The following is a 21343-nucleotide window of genomic DNA, read 5'->3' on the forward strand; positions in this document are numbered from 1 at the left end:
TGGAGGGAAGGAATTGCCTGACTGGTGCCTGCGATGTGAGGTCAATCTCAGGAGGCAGTATTGACCTTAAGTTCCAGATCTCATTGAGTCAAGTTTAAAGTCATCTGATTGCACAAGTACAATCTGATAAAAGAGCGATCTCCGGTCCTCGCTGCAAAAACATGTGTTTAAAATTCAAAGAGCCCTGGAAAGGTGAGATGTGGGCAAGATGTTTCAATCCCCTGTCTGAGAAGATCAGAATGAGGTGTTGCATTTTCAGAATAAGGGATAAACCAGTTGAGGACAGAACAATGGAGAAATTTCTTCACATTGAGGGTGGTGTATCTTTGGAGTTCTCACCTCAAGGGCTGTGAAGGCTCAGTTGTTGAGTTTATTCAAAGCAGTCAAACACTCACCTCATTCCACAGGGTACAACAGTCCCACACCCACCCCATTCTACAGGGTACAACAGTCCCACACCCAACCCATTTAACAGGATATAACAGTCCCACACCCACCCCATTCCACAGGATACAACAGTCTCACACCCACACCATTCCACAGAGTACAACAGTCCCACACCCACCCCATTTCACAGGATACAACAGTCCCACACACACCCCATTCTACACAGTACAAAAATCTCACACCCAGTGTTGGCACCAAGAGGGAGCATCCGTGGGCATTGCCACCCCCAAATGAGGTGCTGTGCCCCCCACAAGGACCCACCCCCAACTGCATCACTAGCGTCTAGCTTGACGCATGCCAGCGACTCTCCACCCACCACTGGCCACGTCACTAGCGTGCATCAACCGTCAGTAGCGTATAGTGACGCTTGATGCAATGATGAAGGGGTGGATAGTGTTAAAGACAGGTAGGTCTCGGCATCCAATAGCACCCCCCCCCCCACAACTGTCAACAGGTAGGTCTCAGCTAGCTCCCTCGCCCACGCTGAACGAGCCCCCTTCTAACACTCTAATGCCCCCTCTAATATTCATTTTGGTGCCAACCATGCTCACATCCCCCCTTCCACAGGGTACAACAGTCAAATACCCACCCCATCCACAGGGTATAACAGTCCCACACCCATTCCACACAGTACAACAGTCTCACACACACACCCCCTTCCACATGGTAAAACAGTCTCACACCCACCTCATTCCACACAGTACAACAGTCCCACACCCAGACCCATTCCACAGGTACAACAATCCTACACACGGGCCCATTCCACAGGGTACAACAGTCCCACAATTGGACCCATTCCACAAGGTAGAACAATTCCACACCCGGACCCATTCCATGGGGTCCAATAGTCCCAAACCAACCACAGCCCCACATCCAGTTCATTCCGCAGAGTACAACAGCCGCACACCTGTACTCTCCCTATCTGTCAATGTTCATCGGCAGCCCCAATCCTCACATTTGACTCTTATTTAGTCCACTCGCTCTCTTCACATCTCGTCCTGCTCATGGCTAATACAGTTTGTGTGCACATCCAGCCTTGTTTCAGTAACTCCAGTCCATACTCCTGTGCCTGATTCTATTGGCAGTTCAGCTCCTTGTTCCAATGGAGCCAGAGTTAGGGTGAATGGGAGCCACACTAACTCATGACCCTTGTGATGAGTTGCCAGTTCAAGTTTATTATCATCTGACTGTACATAAACAACCAAATGAAACAGTGTTTCTCAGGACCCACAGTGCATACTCATGTAAGCCATTTCCCAGCCTGGCAGTCTTGATTTTGATGTTTCTGTACATTCTTCCTGATGGCAATAGGTCAAAGGTACTCTGTGATGGATGATAAGGTTTCTCAATAATTCTTTGAGCCCAATTTAAGCAACGTTCCCAGTGAACGTCATCAAGAGAGGAAAGGAAATCTACAGTGATCTTCTCTGCCATTTTAATGATCCTAAGACCTACAGCCTCCAGACAGGACTCTCCCAATTCTGCCTTTGTATAACATTGTCAAGATGGAGACCAGTAACCTTGCCCTCCTCAACCTCCTTCATGAACGTGTCTTCCTGACTGATTAGGAGGTGTTGTGCATCCAGGTGTTGTGTCCGTTATCTGCACACTAAAGAACTTTGCTCTCTCCACTCACTCCACAACAGCGACATTGATGTGTAGTGGAGAATGGTCGACCTTCATCTTCCTGAAGCCAACCATCATTTCCTTTGTCTTGTTCACGTTGGGAGATAGGTTGTTGTTTTCGCCCCATTTGATGAGCCTCTCAACCACTTGTGCATATGCCAACTCATCATTATTGCTGATGAGGCCCACTACTGTTGTCTCATCTGCAAACCTGATGGTTATGTTTAAACTGAACCTGGCAGTGCAGTCGTGATTCAGCAGCGTGATAAATAGCGGGCTAAGCACAGCGCCCCAAGGTGAGCCAGTCCTCAGCTTGAGGTTTATCTGTCAAACTCGACTGTGGACTTTTAGTCAAGAAGTCCAGAATCCAGTGGCAGAGAGAAGAGTTGAGTCCCAGCAAGGATAGCTTATTCACCAGTCTCTGAGCTGTGATCATGGTGAACACGGTCAATAAACGCAGCTTGGTGGATGAGATTGGGTGGGTCTGCACAGAGTGAAGGGTCAAGGAGATAGTGTAGTGCTGGACACAGCCAAGAAAGACTGAGCCACCACATTGAAAGTTGTTAATGACTGTTTTTATTCAAGTTCAGTGCGCGCCCTTTTAAGGGCAGCATGAGCACAGTCACCTCGTGCATTGTGATATCATAATCGCTGTCCCAGGCGCGCGCTGGGCAGGAGACTTGAGGCAGGGAGAAAACCCTGACAGCGACATCTTCCCATGGCTTTCCCGCCACGTGGCATTACACGTGGGGCCGGTTTGCCATGAGAGAGTGTGCCGCCACAATAGTATAATTTGTGGACCAATTTGGACGTTAGGCAAGCTGAAGCAGGCCTAATGTCACCGGAAGGTGGGATTTGAATCATTCCATTCCCATTTGCTCAAAGCATTTCATGATAGTTGAGGACAGTGTCACTGGACGGTCAACATTTATTATGATGATGTTTGCTAAATGAACTCAAAGAAGCAAGTAGCTTGATCTGCAATGCACTCAAGGGGCAGTACGGGAGGTGAATTCACGGGGACTGCTCAATCTGGAGCAGGAATTTAAATGTTAAATTTAGACATACAGCATGGTAACAGGCCTTCCCGACCCACGAGCTCCTACCGCCCCATTAACCTACCACCTCTGAAGGGTGAGAAGAAACTGGAGCACCTGGAGGAAACCTGCACAGACAAAGGGAGAATGTACAAACTCCTTTCAGAGCACCAGATATGAACCTGGGTCTCTGGAGTTGTAATAGCGGGGTGCTAACCGCTACACTAATTGTATTGCCCAAGTTCCATCTTCAAATCTCGAGTCCCATCAAGTTGAGAATTGTACTTGGAAGGTTCCCATTGGGAGAGATATCAAAATTCTGGGACCAGCTAGAACCAGGACAGAATTCTGCACCCACTCAATGGTTCACTACGTTCAGGAAGCAGCTGGCTGACACATTTCTTTTAGCAGAGTAGGCACTACCTGCTGCAATGCTGCAAAACTGTTGATTAGAGTTTATAGAGTCATACAGCAGGGAGGCGTTATCTGAAAAAAATAAGCAGAAAATTGCCTGAACCTCATTCCCAAGGCTGGGCCAACATAGTCCTCTGATAAGGTTTGATGAACCTGGCTTGATGAAATGGCAGGCTATTTCTCCATCTCAAAGCTTGTTAAGAAACTGCACAGCAAGTTCCTGTTTTGAGTGGAGTGACATTTGTAGACCTCAGAGACCAAGTACCACAACATTTGCATGTAGAATGTCTAGAGGAAGTTAACGGCAGAAAAACAAACTGACTGAGCCTCAGGTGGCACTGGAGATCTTGATACGGAGTGAGCAGATCTCATGCTGTCAACTAAACACCTGGTTGACTGCAGAGTGAATTTCTAGACCATTGGATAAAACTGCACTGGATGATGCACACAGACAATGACAGAAGGTTTTGATTGTGCCGAATCAGTTGCTATTTTCATTGTGGCATTACCCAGTGGATCGAAAGTCGCACAAAAAAACATGAAGCAGATTTCTGCTACTATTTAGCAGGAGGTCTGGGACATCGTTTCTGTGCAGTCAGTTCTTGAATCTTATTTCTTTAGTGTATATTCATGGAGGCAATGGGGTTAGACTTCATCTGCTCAGTCTGTGTGAAATTAACCAGGGACCGAGTAGAAGCATAATGGAAAAGTTATTTCCTCTGACGTTGTGGTGGCTGACGGGAGTAAATGGGAGTTGGGCATAACCCTATGGTCAGAGAAACAAAGTTAATGTTTCAGGTCGAAGATCTTTCTCCCAAGACCCTTTCAGGTGACCTGAGCACCCCATTGTAAAGCCACATATCCTCCCCCAATGCGGCCAAAGACATACTCACCTAAATGCTCAGAAAGCACCTCTGAGGCGCCGACACCAACCCTCCTCCGGGAGGGATAATCAGCGGAGTGCCGGGCTCCGCTGAGACACTTGAATGTGCAGCTGCCTTAAGCGGGTGCCTGGGGGCGGGTTGATGACTCTATCAGCCGGCGACCCAACTCCCCTCTGCCTGACAGCTTCCCCCCACCCTGCTACCCGACAGCCACCCCCGCCCAGCAGCCTGACAGACACACTCCCTACTACCCGACAGCCCCCCACCTCGCTGCCTGACAGACCCTGCCCTACTGGGGAGGGGAAGTTGGTGGTATATCGGAGCAGGGGCAGCCAGTGGGGGATATAGGGGCAGAGGTAGCTGGCGAGGAACGTAGGGGCAGGGATGGTCGTTGGGGGATGTCAGGGGGTGGCCGGTGCGGGCTGTCACAGTCCCCCCCCCCCCCACCCAATCAATGAGATCAACTGGGATTGTTGTCTGATCAAAATCTGTGGATCCCTACTTCCCCACACACAGCATCTTTCAACTATTCCCATCAGGAAGGAGATACAAACTTATCAGAGACAGCACCACCAGGTTGTGAAACAGCTTCTTCCCGTGGGCACTGAGAATACTAAACGACCAATGGAACTGCTCACATTAACGATTCAAGGCTTTGTTTATTTACATTTAAAAAATCTATTTATTTATTTTTATATATGTATATTTGACTTGCACACGTATTGTTTGTCTGTATGTATATTATATCTGGATGTGCACCTGCATGCTTTGCACCGAAGACTGAGAACGCTGCTTCGCCACAGTGCACTTGTGCCATTGGATGACAATAAACTTGAACTATAATCCTGCACTCTTGGCTTGAACCTTATCTTCGATCCATTTTAAGTACTTAGCCCCTAAACTCTGCACTTCCCTCCCAAAAAATCCCCGTGCCATTATTTTCATTTTCTATTTGGAGGCTTCCTATTTGCAGTTCTACCTCCTGACATGTTTCAGATTCAGTGTGTTTGTTTATAAGGTCATTCTGTCAACTACAATAGCATACTTTGCTATCTCAAAGGATGGTGTGAAAAACTGTTCTGCATGTTAATACTAGCAGAGATGTGCTGAATACAATAAAAAGCTTTAAAGACAGAGTAAACATTCTCTTTCTCTTTCCCTGCTCTCCCCTCTCTATCTTTTCTTTATTCCTTCCATGCCTCACTCACTCTTCTCTCTGTTCCTTACTCTGCTCTCCTCTCTTTCCACTCTTTTTGTTATATCCTCCTCTCTCCCATTTTCTTTCTTCTATCACACACTTTCCTCTTTCTTGCTCTCTCTATTCTCTCATCCTCTTTTATTTCACTCCCTGTTCTCAATCTCTTTCCCTCTCAGACTATTTCCTGGCTCTCCTTTCTTGTTTCCATCGTCTGATCACATTGCTCCAACCCTGGGTAAAATGCAGGATTCTGTTGATACCGTGGTAATTGAAAAAAAACACACAGATGCAGCAGGTCAAACAGTGCCTTCATGTATCAAAGGTAAAGATACATACATCACCATTGTTTCAGGCTTGATGAAAGTCTCCAGCCTGAAATATTGGTGATGTATCTTTACCTTTGCTACAAAAAGGCATTGTTTGACCTATTGAGTTTCTACAGCATTTGTGTGCTCCAACCCTGAATCTTTTATCGCATGAAGACAGTCCAGCGTCATTGAAGGAACTCTTCTTGTTACAGATTAAACCTGAGAGGAAAGCTAAAATGAGAGAGCACTATTCACCCTTCAGAGTCTCCTCCAAGAAGGAATATTCCTGGATTCAACTGGCTGGCCATTCAGGTAATTCACCTCAAAAACACTTTACCTCTGCAGCAACCTGCATTTGCAAATGACATTTATCCTTTTATCTGTTTCAACAAAAGGGAGGATTTGCATTGACCATGTCTTTGAATGATAGGTTTACGAATTGTGGGAATGAAGGAAAATACAACAGGGAATTTGCATATGACATCCCACAACTAGCTTTGAAATAATGACCCAAGAACCTGGCATGACAAAATGTTTAGGGGATCATTTTTGGCGGACCAGAACAATGGGGAAACTCTACAATTATTCAGATGTACTGTCAGAGGACATACATGAGATCACATACCAACCCTGAGGTTCCTTTTTCCTGTGGGCACGGCAGAATTACCACTAATTGGTAGTGCAAAAAATAAACTTTACACAGTGTAAAACATGTAAACAAGCAAAGAACTGTAAACAGAACAAAAAGAAAATCAATAAAGTGCACAAGTAAGAGTCCTTAAATGAGTCTCTGATTGAGTTTGTCATTGAGGAGTCTGATGGTGGAGGGGGAGCAGCTGTTCCTGAACTTGGTGGTTTGAGTCTTGGATGATGGCTGCTGCTCTCCGATGGCAGTGCTCCCTGTAGATCTGCTCAATAGTGATGGGTTTGTCTGTGATGTCTTGGGCTGTGTCCACTACCTTTTGGAGGGCTTTACACTCAGGGGTATTGGTGTCTCCATACTGGATCGTGTTGCAGCCAGTCAGGACACTTTCCACCCCACCTCTGCAGAAATTTGCCAGGGTTTCTGGTGTCATACCAAACCTCCACAAACACCTAAGCAAGTAGAGGTGCTGACATACTTTCTTCATTATGCCATTGGTGTGTTGGGTCCAGGAAAGATCCTCCAAGATCGTGACTCCCAAGAACTTAAATTTGCTCACCCTCTCCACCTCTGATCCCCCAGTGATTACTGGATTGTAAACCTCTGGCTTTCCTTTCCTGAAATCAACAATCAGCTCCTTAGTTTTGGTGACCTTGAGCGCAAGGTTGTTGTTGGTGCACCATTTGGCCAAGTTTTCAATCTCCCTCCTGTATGCCGACTCATCCCCCTCCTTTATACAACCCACTATCATGATATCATCAGGAAATTTGTGGATGGTGTTATTGTGATTCTGCTCGAGTAGAACGGGTCTCAGTAATTTTTAAGCGCAAGGAGCAGAAAGAGGCCATTCACCCCCTCAGACCATTGTCATTCAGTGAGATTAGAGCTGATCCCTTACTTCAGCACTATTTTCCTGCATTAACCCTGTAATCCTTGGTTTCTTCAATGACCAAAAGTTGATTGAGCCCTGACTTGAAAACACTGATCAGCTGATCCATGGGTGAAACACAGGTGGAGCCACTGCATCACAGTGGCAGAGGCCCAAGTTCAGTCCTGACCTCAGGTACTTCCAGATGTTTAAATTCTCTCCACCCCCCCACCCCCCCACCTCCCCCACTTCCCACAACATCCCAAATGCTTACAATTCAGTTGGTAAATCAAACACAGTCCCAAGTATGTCAGTGAATGATGGTCGATGGTCAGCATAGGCATGCTTCCATGCAGTATCTCTCTACAAGTCTGACTCCACAATGTTCAGGGTGCAGAATTCCAACGACTCACCATGCTCTGAATGAAAAAAATTCTTCTCAACTCCTGAATGGCTGACCCCTTCCTTTTGAGTCTGTGACCATTGCTTCCATACCCCTGGATTTTGGAAAGTCAAAGTGGGGGACGTACCCAGAATCATCAAACCTGGATGAAAGTGCTGCTTTACCGAATCTTACAAAGATGCCATTGAACAACCAGCAACAATGTTTAAAATCATTAGGTATTTACATAAATTGCACTGTGTTAACAATGAATATAAATATTCAAAGTATTATTGCATCTTTGGCATCATTAACACATGAAGGCTTGTTAACTTAGTGCCAGTTGAACTTGTGGGTCCCATGATGTGTGTAGGAGTCTCTTTGGTCATTGTTTCCTGTTTACAGTTTTCTCTATTATTTGTGGTCTGAACCGCAAACTTAACAAAGAGCAGAGGACAACGTGTTCCTGTACTTAAGAATTACCAATTCCTGAAATGGCCAGAAATAACCCTCAGACCAATTTCCATGCTTGTTTTCTGCAATCTGTCCAATGGTTAAGGACCTTTATCACAGTTCTTGTCTTGCAATTGAAATAAGGCCAAACCACATTTTCTGTGGGGGTCTCACCACCTTCCCAGTCCATCCCATCCTTAACTGGCTCAAATGAAAAGAAAAATAAAATATCTACAGGCATGGGCATGTAGCACTGCTAAAGGCAGTGCTACTGAAATAAATGCTGCCCACACCAAGCAAGTAAACCATCATGGGAATGATGTCATAATGGCTGTTCCCCTGGCAACGCACTTCTGTAACCTGGAACTTCTGCGTGTGGGGGATGGAAGCTCCTCTGCCCTGCTGCACTGGCTGTTTACTACGACGATTCGGCCCATCGTGTGCAGGTTCACTTGGCCCGCTACACCGCCCCCTCCCTCAGAATGGCATTTTCTTTGGGTGAGGTTTGGGAGATTGTCTTTGGGTGGACATTCCCGGCGCCGTAGCGTAGGGAAAGGCTCTGAATAGTCCAAGTGGGCTTTCTTGAGGCGGACGACTGTAAACATATTTTTCATGCCTCCGATGTCTAGAATATATATAACTCCCTCTCTTCTCAGAACCTTCAAAGGCCCTTCATAAGGGCACTGCAGGGGAGTCCCTGGTTTGCCCGTCTTACAAAGACAAAGTCCGCAGCTTTGAGTTCTTGTGGGACGTGGCTGGTTGGTGTCCAGTGGGTGGTGGTAGGACGTGGATGTGGTTAGGCAGTGTTGTTCCTCAGCTGCTGTAGGACATCGAGTGCGTTCAGTGGTGGTTCCGTGGAGCTGAAATGGATGTTGTCTGGGATGGAGAGCGATGCGCCGTAGACCATTTCCACCAATGAGGTGGGGAGGCCCTCTTTAGGTGCTGTGTGGCTGCCCAGCAGGAACCATGGGAGTTCATCCATCCAGTTGGGCCCATGCAGCCATGATCTGAGGGCTGCTTTTATATGGTGGTGAAAGTGCTCTACCAGCCCATTGGATTGGGGGTGGTAGGTGGTTGTGTGGTGTAGTTGGCTGCCGCAGAATTTGGCCACAGTCGCCCAGAGAAAAGAGGTAAACTGGGATCCCTGGTCTGAAGTTATGTGGGAAGGGACATCAAAATGGACCACCCACCGTGAGGTAAAGGCCCTCACACAGGTTTCCGTGTTACAGGCCAGCATGGGCACCGCCTCTGGCCAGCGTGTAAAGCGGTCGACCACGGTGAAAAGGCACCTCATCCCCTGGCTGATGGGAAGGGTCCCTTCAATGTCTACATGCACGAGGTCGAACCTTTCTGCTGCAGGCTGGGAAACGTTGCCCTGGGCCTTTTGTGTGCTGATGGACTTTGGCTCACTGGCATTGTTTACAGGTTTTTGCCCAAAGTGAAACTTCACACAGAATCCCATGCCATACGAACCTGTCTGAAACGAGGAGTATTGTTGACCGGATAGAAGGATGAGAGAGTCCATGCACTTGACTGAATACCTGTTGTCTCCAGGTCGCTGGCAGGATTGGCCTGGGGTGGCCTGTAGACGTATCGCACAGGAATGATGGGCTCATGGGTCTGGCGTGAACTCCTCAATTTGTAGGCTGGTGATGGCGGTGCAGTATGCCTGTGTGTCACCTGGTCACTGGTGAGCTGAGCTTGTGTCGATGCCACCCGTCACCTTGGAGATCGTTGGCCTGGACAGTGTGTCAACTACCACGTTGGACTTCCCCACTACGTGGCGGATATCCTTTCTATATTTGGAGATATATGAAAGGTGCTGTTGTTGCCTCACCAACCAGGGGTCTGAGACTTTTCCCAGCACCTCCACCAGCAGCTTGTGGTCCGTGTAGGCCGGGAACACTTGGTCTTCGAGAATTTACCTGAAATGGCGTATGGCCAGGTACATTGCCAGCAGTTCGCGATCAAAAGTGGTTGGAGGTGTTTGCTGAAGAAAGTGAGTGGTCCCCACTTGTGATCCACCCACTGTTGCAGCACTGCGCCCACTGCCCGGTCTGGGGCACCTGTCATTAACGACAGGGGTAAGTCTGGAACCGGGGTGCCAGTTACATGGCTTTGGAGCATGCTGTTTTGGTCTCCTTGTATGCCTGGAATGCTTTCGCAGACCAGCTGGGCCCCTTGTTACCTGCCTTAATGAGGTCAAAGAGAGGCCGCATGGTGGGTGCTGCTCCTGGGAGGAAGCAATGATAGAAATTCACCATCCCAAGGAATTCCTGCAGGCTTTTGAGGGTTTTGGGCCTGGGAAAGTTTCGAATGGCCTCGACCTGGTCAGGCCATTCGCTGTAGATGCGATGCCCAAGGAAGTCAATGGTGGACAAACCGAACTGGCACTTGGATGGGTTAATGGTTAGCCCGAAAATCTGCAGCCAGGCAAACAGGTGTTTTAAATGTTCTTAGTGGGCCCTGGCATCTGGGTTGGCAATGAAGATGTCATCCAGGTACATGAAAATCCCCGTCAGGTCTCTTGCCACAACGTCCATAAGGCACTGGTGTGACAGATTTCAATATTTTATATTGCATATAGATCTGTTTTAAAGGAGATAAATTGTGGTAGGATTTTTTTTAAAGTGTTTCTTTTCTTTGGCTTGGCTTCGCGGACGAAGATTTATGGAGGGGGTAAAAAGTCCACGTCAGCTGCAGGCTCGTTTGTGGCTGACAAGTCCGATGCGGGACAGGCAGACACGATTGCAGCGGTTGCAAGGGAAAATTGGTTGGTTGGGGTTGGGTGTTGGGTTTTTCCTCCTTTGCCTTTTGTCAGTGAGGTGGGCTCTGCGGTCTTCTTCAAAGGAGGTTGCTGTCCGCCAAACTGTGAGGCGCCAAGATGCACGGTTTGAGGCGTTATCAGCCCACTGGCGGTGGTCAATGTGGCAGGCACCAAGAGATTTCTTTAGGCAGTCCTTGCACCTTTTCTTTGGTGCACCTCTGTCACGGTGGCCAGTGGAGAGCTCGCCATATAACACGATCTTGGGAAGGCGATGGTCCTCCATTCTGGAGACGTGACCCATCCAGCGCAGCTGGATCTTCAGCAGCGTGGACTCGATGCTGTCGACCTCTGCCATCTCGAGTACTTCGACGTTAGTGGTGTAAGCGCTCCAATGGATGTTGAGGATGGAGCGGAGACAACGCTGGTGGAAGCGTTCTAGGAGCCGTAGGTGGTGCCGGTAGAGGACCCATGATTCGGAGCCGAACAGGAGTGTGGGTATGACAACGGCTCTGTATACGCTTATCTTTGTGAGGTTTTTCAGTTGGTTGTTTTTCCAGACTCTTTTGTGTAGTCTTCCAAAGGCGCTATTTGCCTTGGCGAGTCTGTTGTCTATCTCATTGTCGATCCTTGCATCTGATGAAATGGTGCAGCCGAGATAGGTAAACTGGTTGACCGTTTTGAGTTTTGTGTGCCCGATGGAGATGTGGGGGGGCTGGTAGTCATGGTGGGGAGCTGGCTGATGGAGGGCCTCAGTTTTCTTCAGGCTGACTTCCAGGCCAAACATTTTGGCAGTTTCCGCAAAGCAGGACGTCAAGCGCTGAAGAGCTGGCTCTGAATGGGCAACTAAAGCGGCATCATCTGCAAAGAGTAGTTCACGGACAAGTTTCTCTTGTGTCTTGGTGTGAGCTTGCAGGCGCCTCAGATTGAAGAGGCTGCCATCCGTGCGGTACCGGATGTAAACAGCGTCTTCATTGTTGGGGTCTTTCATGGCTTGGTTCAGCATCATGCTGAAGAAGATTGAAAAGAGGGTTGGTGCGAGAACACAGCCTTGCTTCACGCCATTGTTAATGGAGAAGGGTTCAGAGAGCTCATTGCTGTATCTGACCCGACCTTGTTGGTTTTCGTGCAGTTGGATAATCATGTTGAGGAACTTTGGGGGACATCCGATGCGCTCTAGTATTTGCCAAAGCCCTTTCCTGCTCACGGTGTCGAAGGCTTTGGTGAGGTCAACAAAGGTGATGTAGAGTCCTTTGTTTTGTTCTCTGCACTTTTCTTGGAGCTATCTGAGGGCAAAGGCCACAAACAAATACAAACACTTCAAAACAGATCTCATTTAAAATGGCTCCGAGTGCTTTTTTTAAAAAAAAATTCCGCTCCACAAGCTTTAGAGTTAAAAGAAGATGAAATAACTTGGCCAACCCAGTCCCTTTTCAATTTTAAATGTTCTTTTTCAGTCAAATGAGTTTCTTGTAAAAAAAGCAATATCCACTTTCATTTTCTTAATATAGGCTAATACATGCTTCCTTTTTATTGGATTATTCAAACCTTAACATTAAAAGTTGCAAAATTTAAGTGAGACATTGTGATTAGGGTAAATCAGGCACTCAATAAAAATACAAATTCAACTAAGGCTGCAAATTACTTTTAAGTATATAAACCCGCCCCCCCCCCCCACCTTGAGAAACACCTCCCCTCTAAACTAAAACAAAAATATCCCCTCTAAAAAAAACCTGCAAGTGCAGTACCCCCCTCTATTAACCGGGTGCCGTTAATACCAACAGTGGCTGATGACTTCAGAAACAACTGGGTCATCATCTTCTCCCCAATTAGACAACACAATAGTAAAATACATAGCCCAATCAAGATTCAGATGTAGTTGGAAGCTCTACCTCCAAATCCACCAATTGTTCAGTTTCCAACTTCCTACTCCCCCGTCCATTTCCAGCTTTTTCTATAGTCACCAAAGGTTTTGTAGAAAGATCTTGAGTCAATTTGGAATCTGGCAAAGAATTAGCAAAGATTAATGCATCTTGTGCCTTTTGAAAAAATTGTGATTGATATTGCTCATAGAACACCTTGAAAATTGCTGGATATTGAAAAGCAGATCTATACCCTTTCTTCCACAACACCACTTTAGCTGAATTAAACTCCTTTCACCTCTGAATAACCTCTTGACTCAAATCTGCATAGAAAAAAACCTTATTACCCTGTACCATCATCGGGCCCTGATTCATATGAGCTTGCTGGATTGCCGCACGTAAAATCATCTCCCGATCCTGATACCCAAAACCAATATTGCCCACGGCGGCTGACCTGGTAAAGGTTCCCTTCTTAAAGCACGATGAGCCCTATCTAGTTCCAAACCTTCAGGAAAACATTCAGATCCCAATACATCAGGAATCCTCTGCTTAAAAAATCTTGTAGGATTTGCTCCCACAATACCCTCAGGTAGACCCACTATTTTATTATTATTCTGATGACTTTGATTTTCCAGTGAATCCATTTTCTGTAAAAAAAATTCTTCTCCATTTGCCATCCAGTAATCGATTCTTCAATCTGATCAACTCTGACTTCAATATTCTTCACTCTGTCTTGAACCACATCAACAGCTGTCAAACATTTATTAATATCCAATTTCATTGAAGCAGTATCTCCAGTCATATCTGATATTAATCAGAAAATTGTTCATCAATATTATGAAAACTAGTAGGTATATAATCCATCGAATTTTCATTTTGCTTAGTTAGTTCTTTAAACATAGTTACTACATCAGGACAGGTGAAGGGCTCAACAGACTTGGAGATGTATATGGTGAAGGGACCTTTAAGGTTCTAGGCTTCCCTTCCATAATGTTAACAGCAGCCATAAGTAGCTCATTGATCCTCTTCATTTAAATAATCAGCAGTTTCTTCCTCTTCCTCCTCAGGTACTAGAATCACCTCTGTGGCACCTGGCTGCGGGTTTGGACCCCTCTCCACACCGGGCCGTCATCGTCAGCTCGGCGATGGGTGGGGGGTGGGGCCCTCCCACAGCCTGGATGCAGGCCTCCTGGGAAGGTGCGTCACTAGGCACCGGTGAACCCAATGACGCGCTAACGTACTCAGGCTCGCATCCCCCGGCCCCCCCCGCCCCCGCGCTCGGGCACGCTACCAGCTACACTCGACGCAGTGCTCCTGCGGGCTTCCTAGAGCGATGCCAGGGAGATAGCGGCGGCGCCATCTTGCATCGCAAAGAGGGTGCCACCGCTTCACCCAACCTTGCCGGAGAAGTACATTGGGGCTTCGGGTTCATCAGAAATCGATCCGGAGGCTTCAATTCTTCGGTAGGCCCAGATTCTCCCTTTTTTTCCCCCAATACTTTAAAATGTAGTTTTTTGATTGTTGTCCTCTTCCTCTTCTTGCTTCTTTCATTCTCAGAGTGTAAGGAACTTTTCCTTAATTATTCAGATATTAATCAGTCCAGTAATTTCGGGTTTTAAACTTCACAAGTAGGAGTTAATTGGACATGCTGTGGAGTAATGGATTATTGCTTTGGAAAGCAACAGATGGATTGACTCGGAAGATTAGGTCAGAATGCAGCTTACTGTTCTAAGAGGATCATGTGGATTTCTGAGAGAGAGAGAGACAGTTCTACAGTTCAGCAGCTGGGACTGGAACATGGAAAAACCCCATTTTGAAGATGGGTTGTGAGCTCTTAGTTCAACCTGTTCAAAGCCTTTGTGGTCTAAACAAGAGGAGAGGACTGGCTGCCTAATGTTTCACTTAAAATAAGAGAAACAAAAAGGAACTCTGTGACGACCTGAAAGAAAGAGGTTATCATCTGGAAAACCCTGATGGGGCAAATTTCTTCGGCAAGACACTGAAGTGGCTGATCAGAAGAAATTAGTTTGTGTCCAACAAGCAACAAATCTCTCTCTGAAAACTGACAAGAACCTTCCTGAGCAGTAACTATTTACCTTTCAAGCACCAAAGCCTGGTGAAATTCATAAATGTTTAATTCTGTGCACAATAGAAGAATTGCCTGCAACCAGTGAACTTAGAGGTGTGAGGCGTGAGATTGGACTGTAAATCAAAGAACTTTTCTGAAATTACACACACATTACATACACATGCACTTAGAATTAGAAGGAGGTTAAGTTAATAGTAACAAGTTAGAGTTTGATCCTGTTTTCATGTTTAAAGATAATTAAAAGGCACCATTTGTCTTGGTGAATTTCTGTTGCTGCTGGATTTTGGGGTCCTCTGGGCCTAAAACACTGGAATGTTTGGGCCACATTTTTCAGCCCGCATGTCATTCTCAGGAACTTGAAGAGACCAAACGGGGTGATTATGGCTGTCATCTGGACGTTGTCCTGTTGCACTGGGATCACCAAATCGACTTTGGAAAAAATCTGGGCACCTTGGAGTCGTGCGGCAAGGTCCTGTATGTGCAGGATGGGGTGTCTGTCTGGTACCGTTGCATCATTGCCTGCGGTAGCCTTCGCAGGGTCACCAGCCACCAGAGTTCTTTGGGACCACGTGTAGTGGAGAAGTCCACGGGTTGTTGGAACAGCATACGATCCTCAATTCCACCATCATGGCAAACTTGGCCTTATCTTGGGGCAGTCACCGCAACCGCGCGTATATGGGTGGTCCAATGGTTTCAATGTGGTGATGCATGCTATGTGCTGTTTCTACATCGTGGAAGTTGGGGGCCAGTAGAGCATGGAAAGTCGGTGAGCAATGCAGTGTACTTGCTTTGTTCGAGAGCGTAGACTCCAAAAGGCCGGAAGGTACGTTGGCACAGTGTGAGGGGGAGCTACTGGATGGTGGTAGCATTAACCATCTGGCATCAGTTGAGGTCAACCAGGAGTTCATTTGCCCAGAGGAAATTTGTTCCTAGGAGAGCCTGGCCTACTGAGGCGATGGTACAGACCCACCTGAAAACGACGATCCTGGTGTGAATGGTCATGCAATATGTTCTATAGGGACATGGTTGAACCGTTGGCAGCCTGTAGGGGTAGGCCTCTGGCATTGTTCTTCTGTTCAAAGAACGTGGGCGGAATTAGGCTGATTTCTGCGCCAGTGTCTGGTTGCAAAGGTAAAGCAGGCCTTTTCTGATACCAACCGCCAAGGCCACTAACGGTAGTCTACAAACCCTGCATCGGACTGGGTTTGCTGCCTGAAAAGGTTCAGGGCAGTATGCACCACTGGGAATTGCGACCCCACCAAAGGTGGTAGAGCATGACCCTGCTGATTTGTCTCTGTAGTCGCTGCGTGGACTGCTGTGATGGGCGCCACGGGGGCGTATGAGGTGGCCAAGGTTTGTGCTGTTGCTCCAACTGCACAAATGGGCTGCACGTGGATGGAGTCGGTTTGCGCAGCATAGAAGAGCCAGTCTGGTTCTGTTGCCACAAGTTGTGGTTTGGAAAAGTCAATGTTGGAGATAGTGGCGGCAACCTGGACCAGCTACTTGGAAAGGAACAGGGCCTCAAACAGGAAGCCACTTTGTGTGTCCATCTGCAAGGGCCACAAGCTCCTGCATCAGTTCAGAGGGATTGCGATCACCTAGGCCCTGCCTGCAAGCTTAGTTCAAATGACTCAAGCAAAAACAGTTTAAACATCATGTACTTGCCGTCCACGGATGGGTTGTTGACAAACGGGGTGACCTTCGCTGCTGTGGTGGGGTCCAGGGCGCTGACCATGTGCCAAAACTTCATGTCCTCGGCTCTTATTCCTCACAGGGTGAACTGTGATTCTGAAAGTTGCAGCCAGCTGTGAGGCTGATTCACCCAGAATGGTGGCAAGTAGATGCTTACAGTGTAAACTGCTGCAGGAGATCCATTGGTGGCAGCCGCTTGGGCTGTGGACAAGTCAGCAGGATTCATCTTGCTGCGTGTTGTGGGCTCTAAAAACATTAGAACCTGTTTGGGGTCACCACTATAGCTCTGCTAAAGGCAGAGCTGCTGAAATAAATACTGTCCACACCAAGGAAGTAAACCAGCAACTGGCTTTTATTCAAGAACATACATGTTCCTTTTTAGGGGAGGTGACAGGCTCATGGGAGTGATGTCATAATGCTGCTGTGAGGCCTGGCTGTTCCCCTGGCAACACGCTCCTGCAGCCTGGAACTTCTGCGTGGTGGGGGGGGGAAAAGTCCATGTGTCCTGCCGCATTGGCTGTTCGTGAAGGCGATTCGGCTCATCATGTGCAGGGTTGATCCGGCCTGCTACAAGCAGGCGAGCAGTGATGGCTTTTTTTGACAATCTAACCTATCAGGAACCAGGTAGTGGGGAAGGAGAAGCCTAGCTGGTGATTTTTAACCATTGCTGGCATATTAGAAAGTAGGACTGTTTGTGTAAGATTACCACTCATTGGATCAAGCCAAAACCCTCTCCTGTTTCATGCATATCCTGTCTTGTGACACCTTCTAAACCTGCCCGTCACAATCCTTCCTGGATCTTCTCATGATCCTATCCTGAGGCATCTCCTAAACCTGCCTGGAACCCTTCCTCTCTCTTCCCCACCCCACCTTGATCGCCTGATAATCCTCCCCAGAGACACCACCTATACCTGCCTGGTACCTTCTCAGTCCCTCCTGGATAGGTAGTGAAACGGAAAAGTCTGCAGATGCTGTGAATGCAGTTAATGCACAAAAGGGCATGAGAAACTCAACAGGTCCTGCACCGTCCATAGGAGGCAAAGATATATAACCAACATTTCAAGCCCAAGCCCTTCGGCAAGGTTTGAGCAGGCGCCTGATTAAAAATGCAGGGGGAGGTGGGAAGAAGGAAAAGCCAAGAAACCATAAGTGGACATGGATTATGGAGGGGGGGGGAGTTGGGTTTGTGGAAGGAGAGAAAAGCCTCCTGGATATCCTCTGATGATGCCCAGAGAATCTTCATCCTACTGAACATTCAAACCCTGGTGGAATTTCAGAAGATAATTTGCAAAAGCAATTGTAAATTTTTTTTGGAACAGGGATCACGCTGGAAAAGAAAGAGAGAACCATATAACCATATACAGCACAGAACAGGCCAGTTTGGCCCTACTAGTCCATGCCGGAACAAATTCCCACCCTCCTAGTCCCACTGACCAGCACCTGGTCCATACTCCTCCAATCCTCTCCCCTCCATGTAATTATTCAGTCTTTCCTTAAATGTAAATAACGTCCCTGCTTCAACCACCTCCGCTGGAAGCTTATTCACCCTTTGCGTGAAGAAATTTCCCCTCATGTTCCCCTTATAATTTTCCCCCTTCAATCTCAAACCATGCCCTCTAGTTTGAATCTCCCCCACTCTTAATTGAAAAAGCCTATCCACATTGACTCTCTCTGTCCCTTTTAAAATCTTGAACACCTCCATCAAATCCCCCCTCAATCTTCTACGCTCCAGAGAAAAAAGCCCCAGACTGCTCAACCTTTCTCTGTAACTCAAACCTTGACATCCTGTCAACATTCTCGTGAACCTTCTCTGCACTTTCTCTATTTTGTTTATATCCTTCTTATAATTTGGTGACCAAAACTGCACACAGTATTCCAAATTTGGCCTCACCAATGCTTTGTACAATTTCATTATAACATCCCAACTCTTGAATTCAATACTCCGATTTATGAACGGCAACATTCCAAATGCTTTCTTCACCACTCTATCTACCTGAGTATCAACTTTGAGGGTACTATTTACCATAACTCCTAAATCCCTTTGTTGCTCTGCACTCCTCAATTGTCTGCCATTCAATGTATATGACCTATTTAGATTTGGCTTTCCAAAATGCAACACTTCACACTTATCCATATTAAATTCCATCAGCCATTTCTCAGCCCACTCCTCTAGCTTTCTTATATCTCTTTTTAAGCTACGGTAATCTTCCTCACTGTCCACAATACCACCAATCTTTGTATCATCTGCAAACTTACTTATCCAATTCACCACCCCTTCTTCCAGATCGTTAATATATATAACAAACAACAGTGGACCAAGGACCGATCCCTGAGGAACTCCACTAGTCACCGGCCTCCAATTGGACAAACAATTTTCTACCACTACTCTCTGACACCTCCCATCCAACCATTGCTGAATCCATTTCACTACCTTCTTAGTTATACCTAATGCCTCCACCTTTTTTTCCTAACCTCCTGTGGGGAACTTTGTCAAAAACTTTACTAAAGTCTAAATAGACAACATCCACAGCCTTCCCTTCATCAATCTTTTTTGTAACCCCCTCGAAAAACTCTATAAGGTTTGTTAAGCATGATCTACCCCTGACAAAACCATGCTGACTACTACCTATCAATCCCTGTTCTTCCAAATGTTTGTAAATGCCATCCCTCAGAACACAGAAAAAAGTAAAAGAATCTCAAGACCGTATGTGATGTCATGGATGTAGTTTGACAAGAAACTTGAATTATCCTCTGAATCCGTCAAGACCCTGTCTCCACTCCTCTCAATGTAGCCCAGATCCTTACCCATTCACCTCCCACCAATGATACAGGCCAGGTTCTCACAACTTGATGTACTCTCATTGAGGACCAGGCACATCATCACTCATTGCTGTCATTCCATTAAAAGAATGTCTTCCTCCATTTGCTACTTAGATAGTTTCAAACCAGGAGACACTGGGAAGATCCTGAAGAAGTACAGTGAAAACGAAAAGGTGTGCTTTGAGCAACTGAAAACAGACCCGTTGGCACCCTTTGTACCCTGCTACCATGGCGTGGTCAAAAAAGGAGAAGAGCTATACCTTCAGCTGGATGACTTGTTGGCCGAGTTTGACAGCCCGTGTGTTATGGACTGTAAGATGGGAATAAGGTATGTGGTATCTCTGCATTGGTTTTTAAGACGACCTTGAATTAACTTCATTGCTCCAAAACAAAAGGGAGTGAAAGGTTATAGAGCCATGCATCATAGAACAGGCCTTTCAGCTCAACTTTCCCATGCCAACCAAGTTGACATACTGGCCCCTATCCTTCTAAACCCTTCCAATCCATGTATCTATTCAAATGCCTTTAGAACTTTGGAATCATACTCCCATCTATTGTTTCCTCTGGCAGCTCTTTCCAGATACAGGTTATTCTCTGACTGATAAAAAGTTGCCCCTTCAATCTCCCCTCTCACCTTGAACCTGTACCCTCTAGTTCTAGATTGGTGGAGAGAAAGGGAGAGGAAAAAGGCAGAAATAAAGACAGTTTGGTAGTTTACAGCCCAAAATAATTCTTGATGTACCATCAATGTAGTAATAAAGAAAACAACAATAAATTTGATAATTTAGAGCCGAGATCTATATTAAACCATTTGGCAGAACTTTATTATTACCATCTTTGAGTTGAAGATGAAGGTTCATGCGACCACCACTTTACAAAGTGGTCATGTTCCCTTTCACTCCCGACTTGCTGTCCGATGGTCGCCAGACTTGGGAGTTCTGGGAATTTGCAGATGATATTGAAAATGGACTTTTGCCGTGAGAAGCCTCCCTCCTCGTACCCATCAATTCTAAGCTTACCCATTTCCTAACTTTCCTTGGAGACTTGGTCGGTGTAGTGGTTAGTGCAATGCCTTCACAGCACCAGTGACTGGGACTGGACTGGAGGTTCGAATCCTACACTGTCTGTACTCTCTCCCCCTGTCTGCATAGGTTTTCTCCGGGGGCTTTGGTTCAAAACATACCAGGGGTATAGTTTAATGGGATTTAAACTGGAAGGAACAGACATGTAAAATTTAAAATTAAATACATTTGCCTTGTTAGATTTATGAATCTTGATTAAGGGCAACAATTCTTTCTCTCCGACCTATGCTGCTCAACCCATTGAGTTCATCCAGCAGATTGTTAATTGCTCCAGATTTGTGTACCTCCTCAGTTAGAGTTGCCCTTCAGTGAGTGCCTCCCAGTCCTGCAATGCCTCAATTTTTAATATTCTCTGTTACTATGTGCCCCTCATTATCTCTGCAGTTCAGTCCTTCTCCAGCTGCCCATTTCTGGCCTAGTCCACCATTTCTGGCCGAGTCACTCAAAGACATCCCTAAATCTCTCAACCCTCTTCTTGTTTCTCACTCATATTTTTAAAGCAGTTCTTTTTTTATTTCCAGTGGCTCAACATTCTGATCCATTGACTAATGCTCCAACAAAGCATTAATTAAAGGCACTCTGCAGTTGGAAGTCGCAGAGAGATACAGCATGGAAGCAGGTTCATGCCAACCACACACTTACACTAATTTTTTCTTCCCCCCCCAACACACACACACACACACACACACACACACACACACACACACACACACACACACACACACACACACACACACACACACACACACACACACACACACACACACACTGCAG

The 21343-nt window shown here is 46.5% G+C and overlaps 1 protein-coding gene across 2 annotated transcripts in view; it reads left to right on the forward strand.

The window, feature by feature from the left end:
- The window catches only part of itpka (inositol-trisphosphate 3-kinase A), a 91747-nt gene that overhangs the window by 44439 nt on the left and 25965 nt on the right, over positions 1-21343 (forward strand). For both annotated transcript variants that reach the window (XM_069917151.1, XM_069917150.1), the window contains exons 2-3: positions 6127-6226; positions 19602-19815. In XM_069917151.1, the coding sequence (XP_069773252.1) occupies positions 6127-6226; positions 19602-19815 (314 nt within the window). The remainder of the gene's footprint in view (positions 1-6126; positions 6227-19601; positions 19816-21343) is intronic.

Source organism: Narcine bancroftii, chromosome 2 (assembly GCF_036971445.1).
Source record: "Narcine bancroftii isolate sNarBan1 chromosome 2, sNarBan1.hap1, whole genome shotgun sequence".
Lineage (NCBI taxonomy): Eukaryota > Metazoa > Chordata > Chondrichthyes > Torpediniformes > Narcinidae > Narcine > Narcine bancroftii.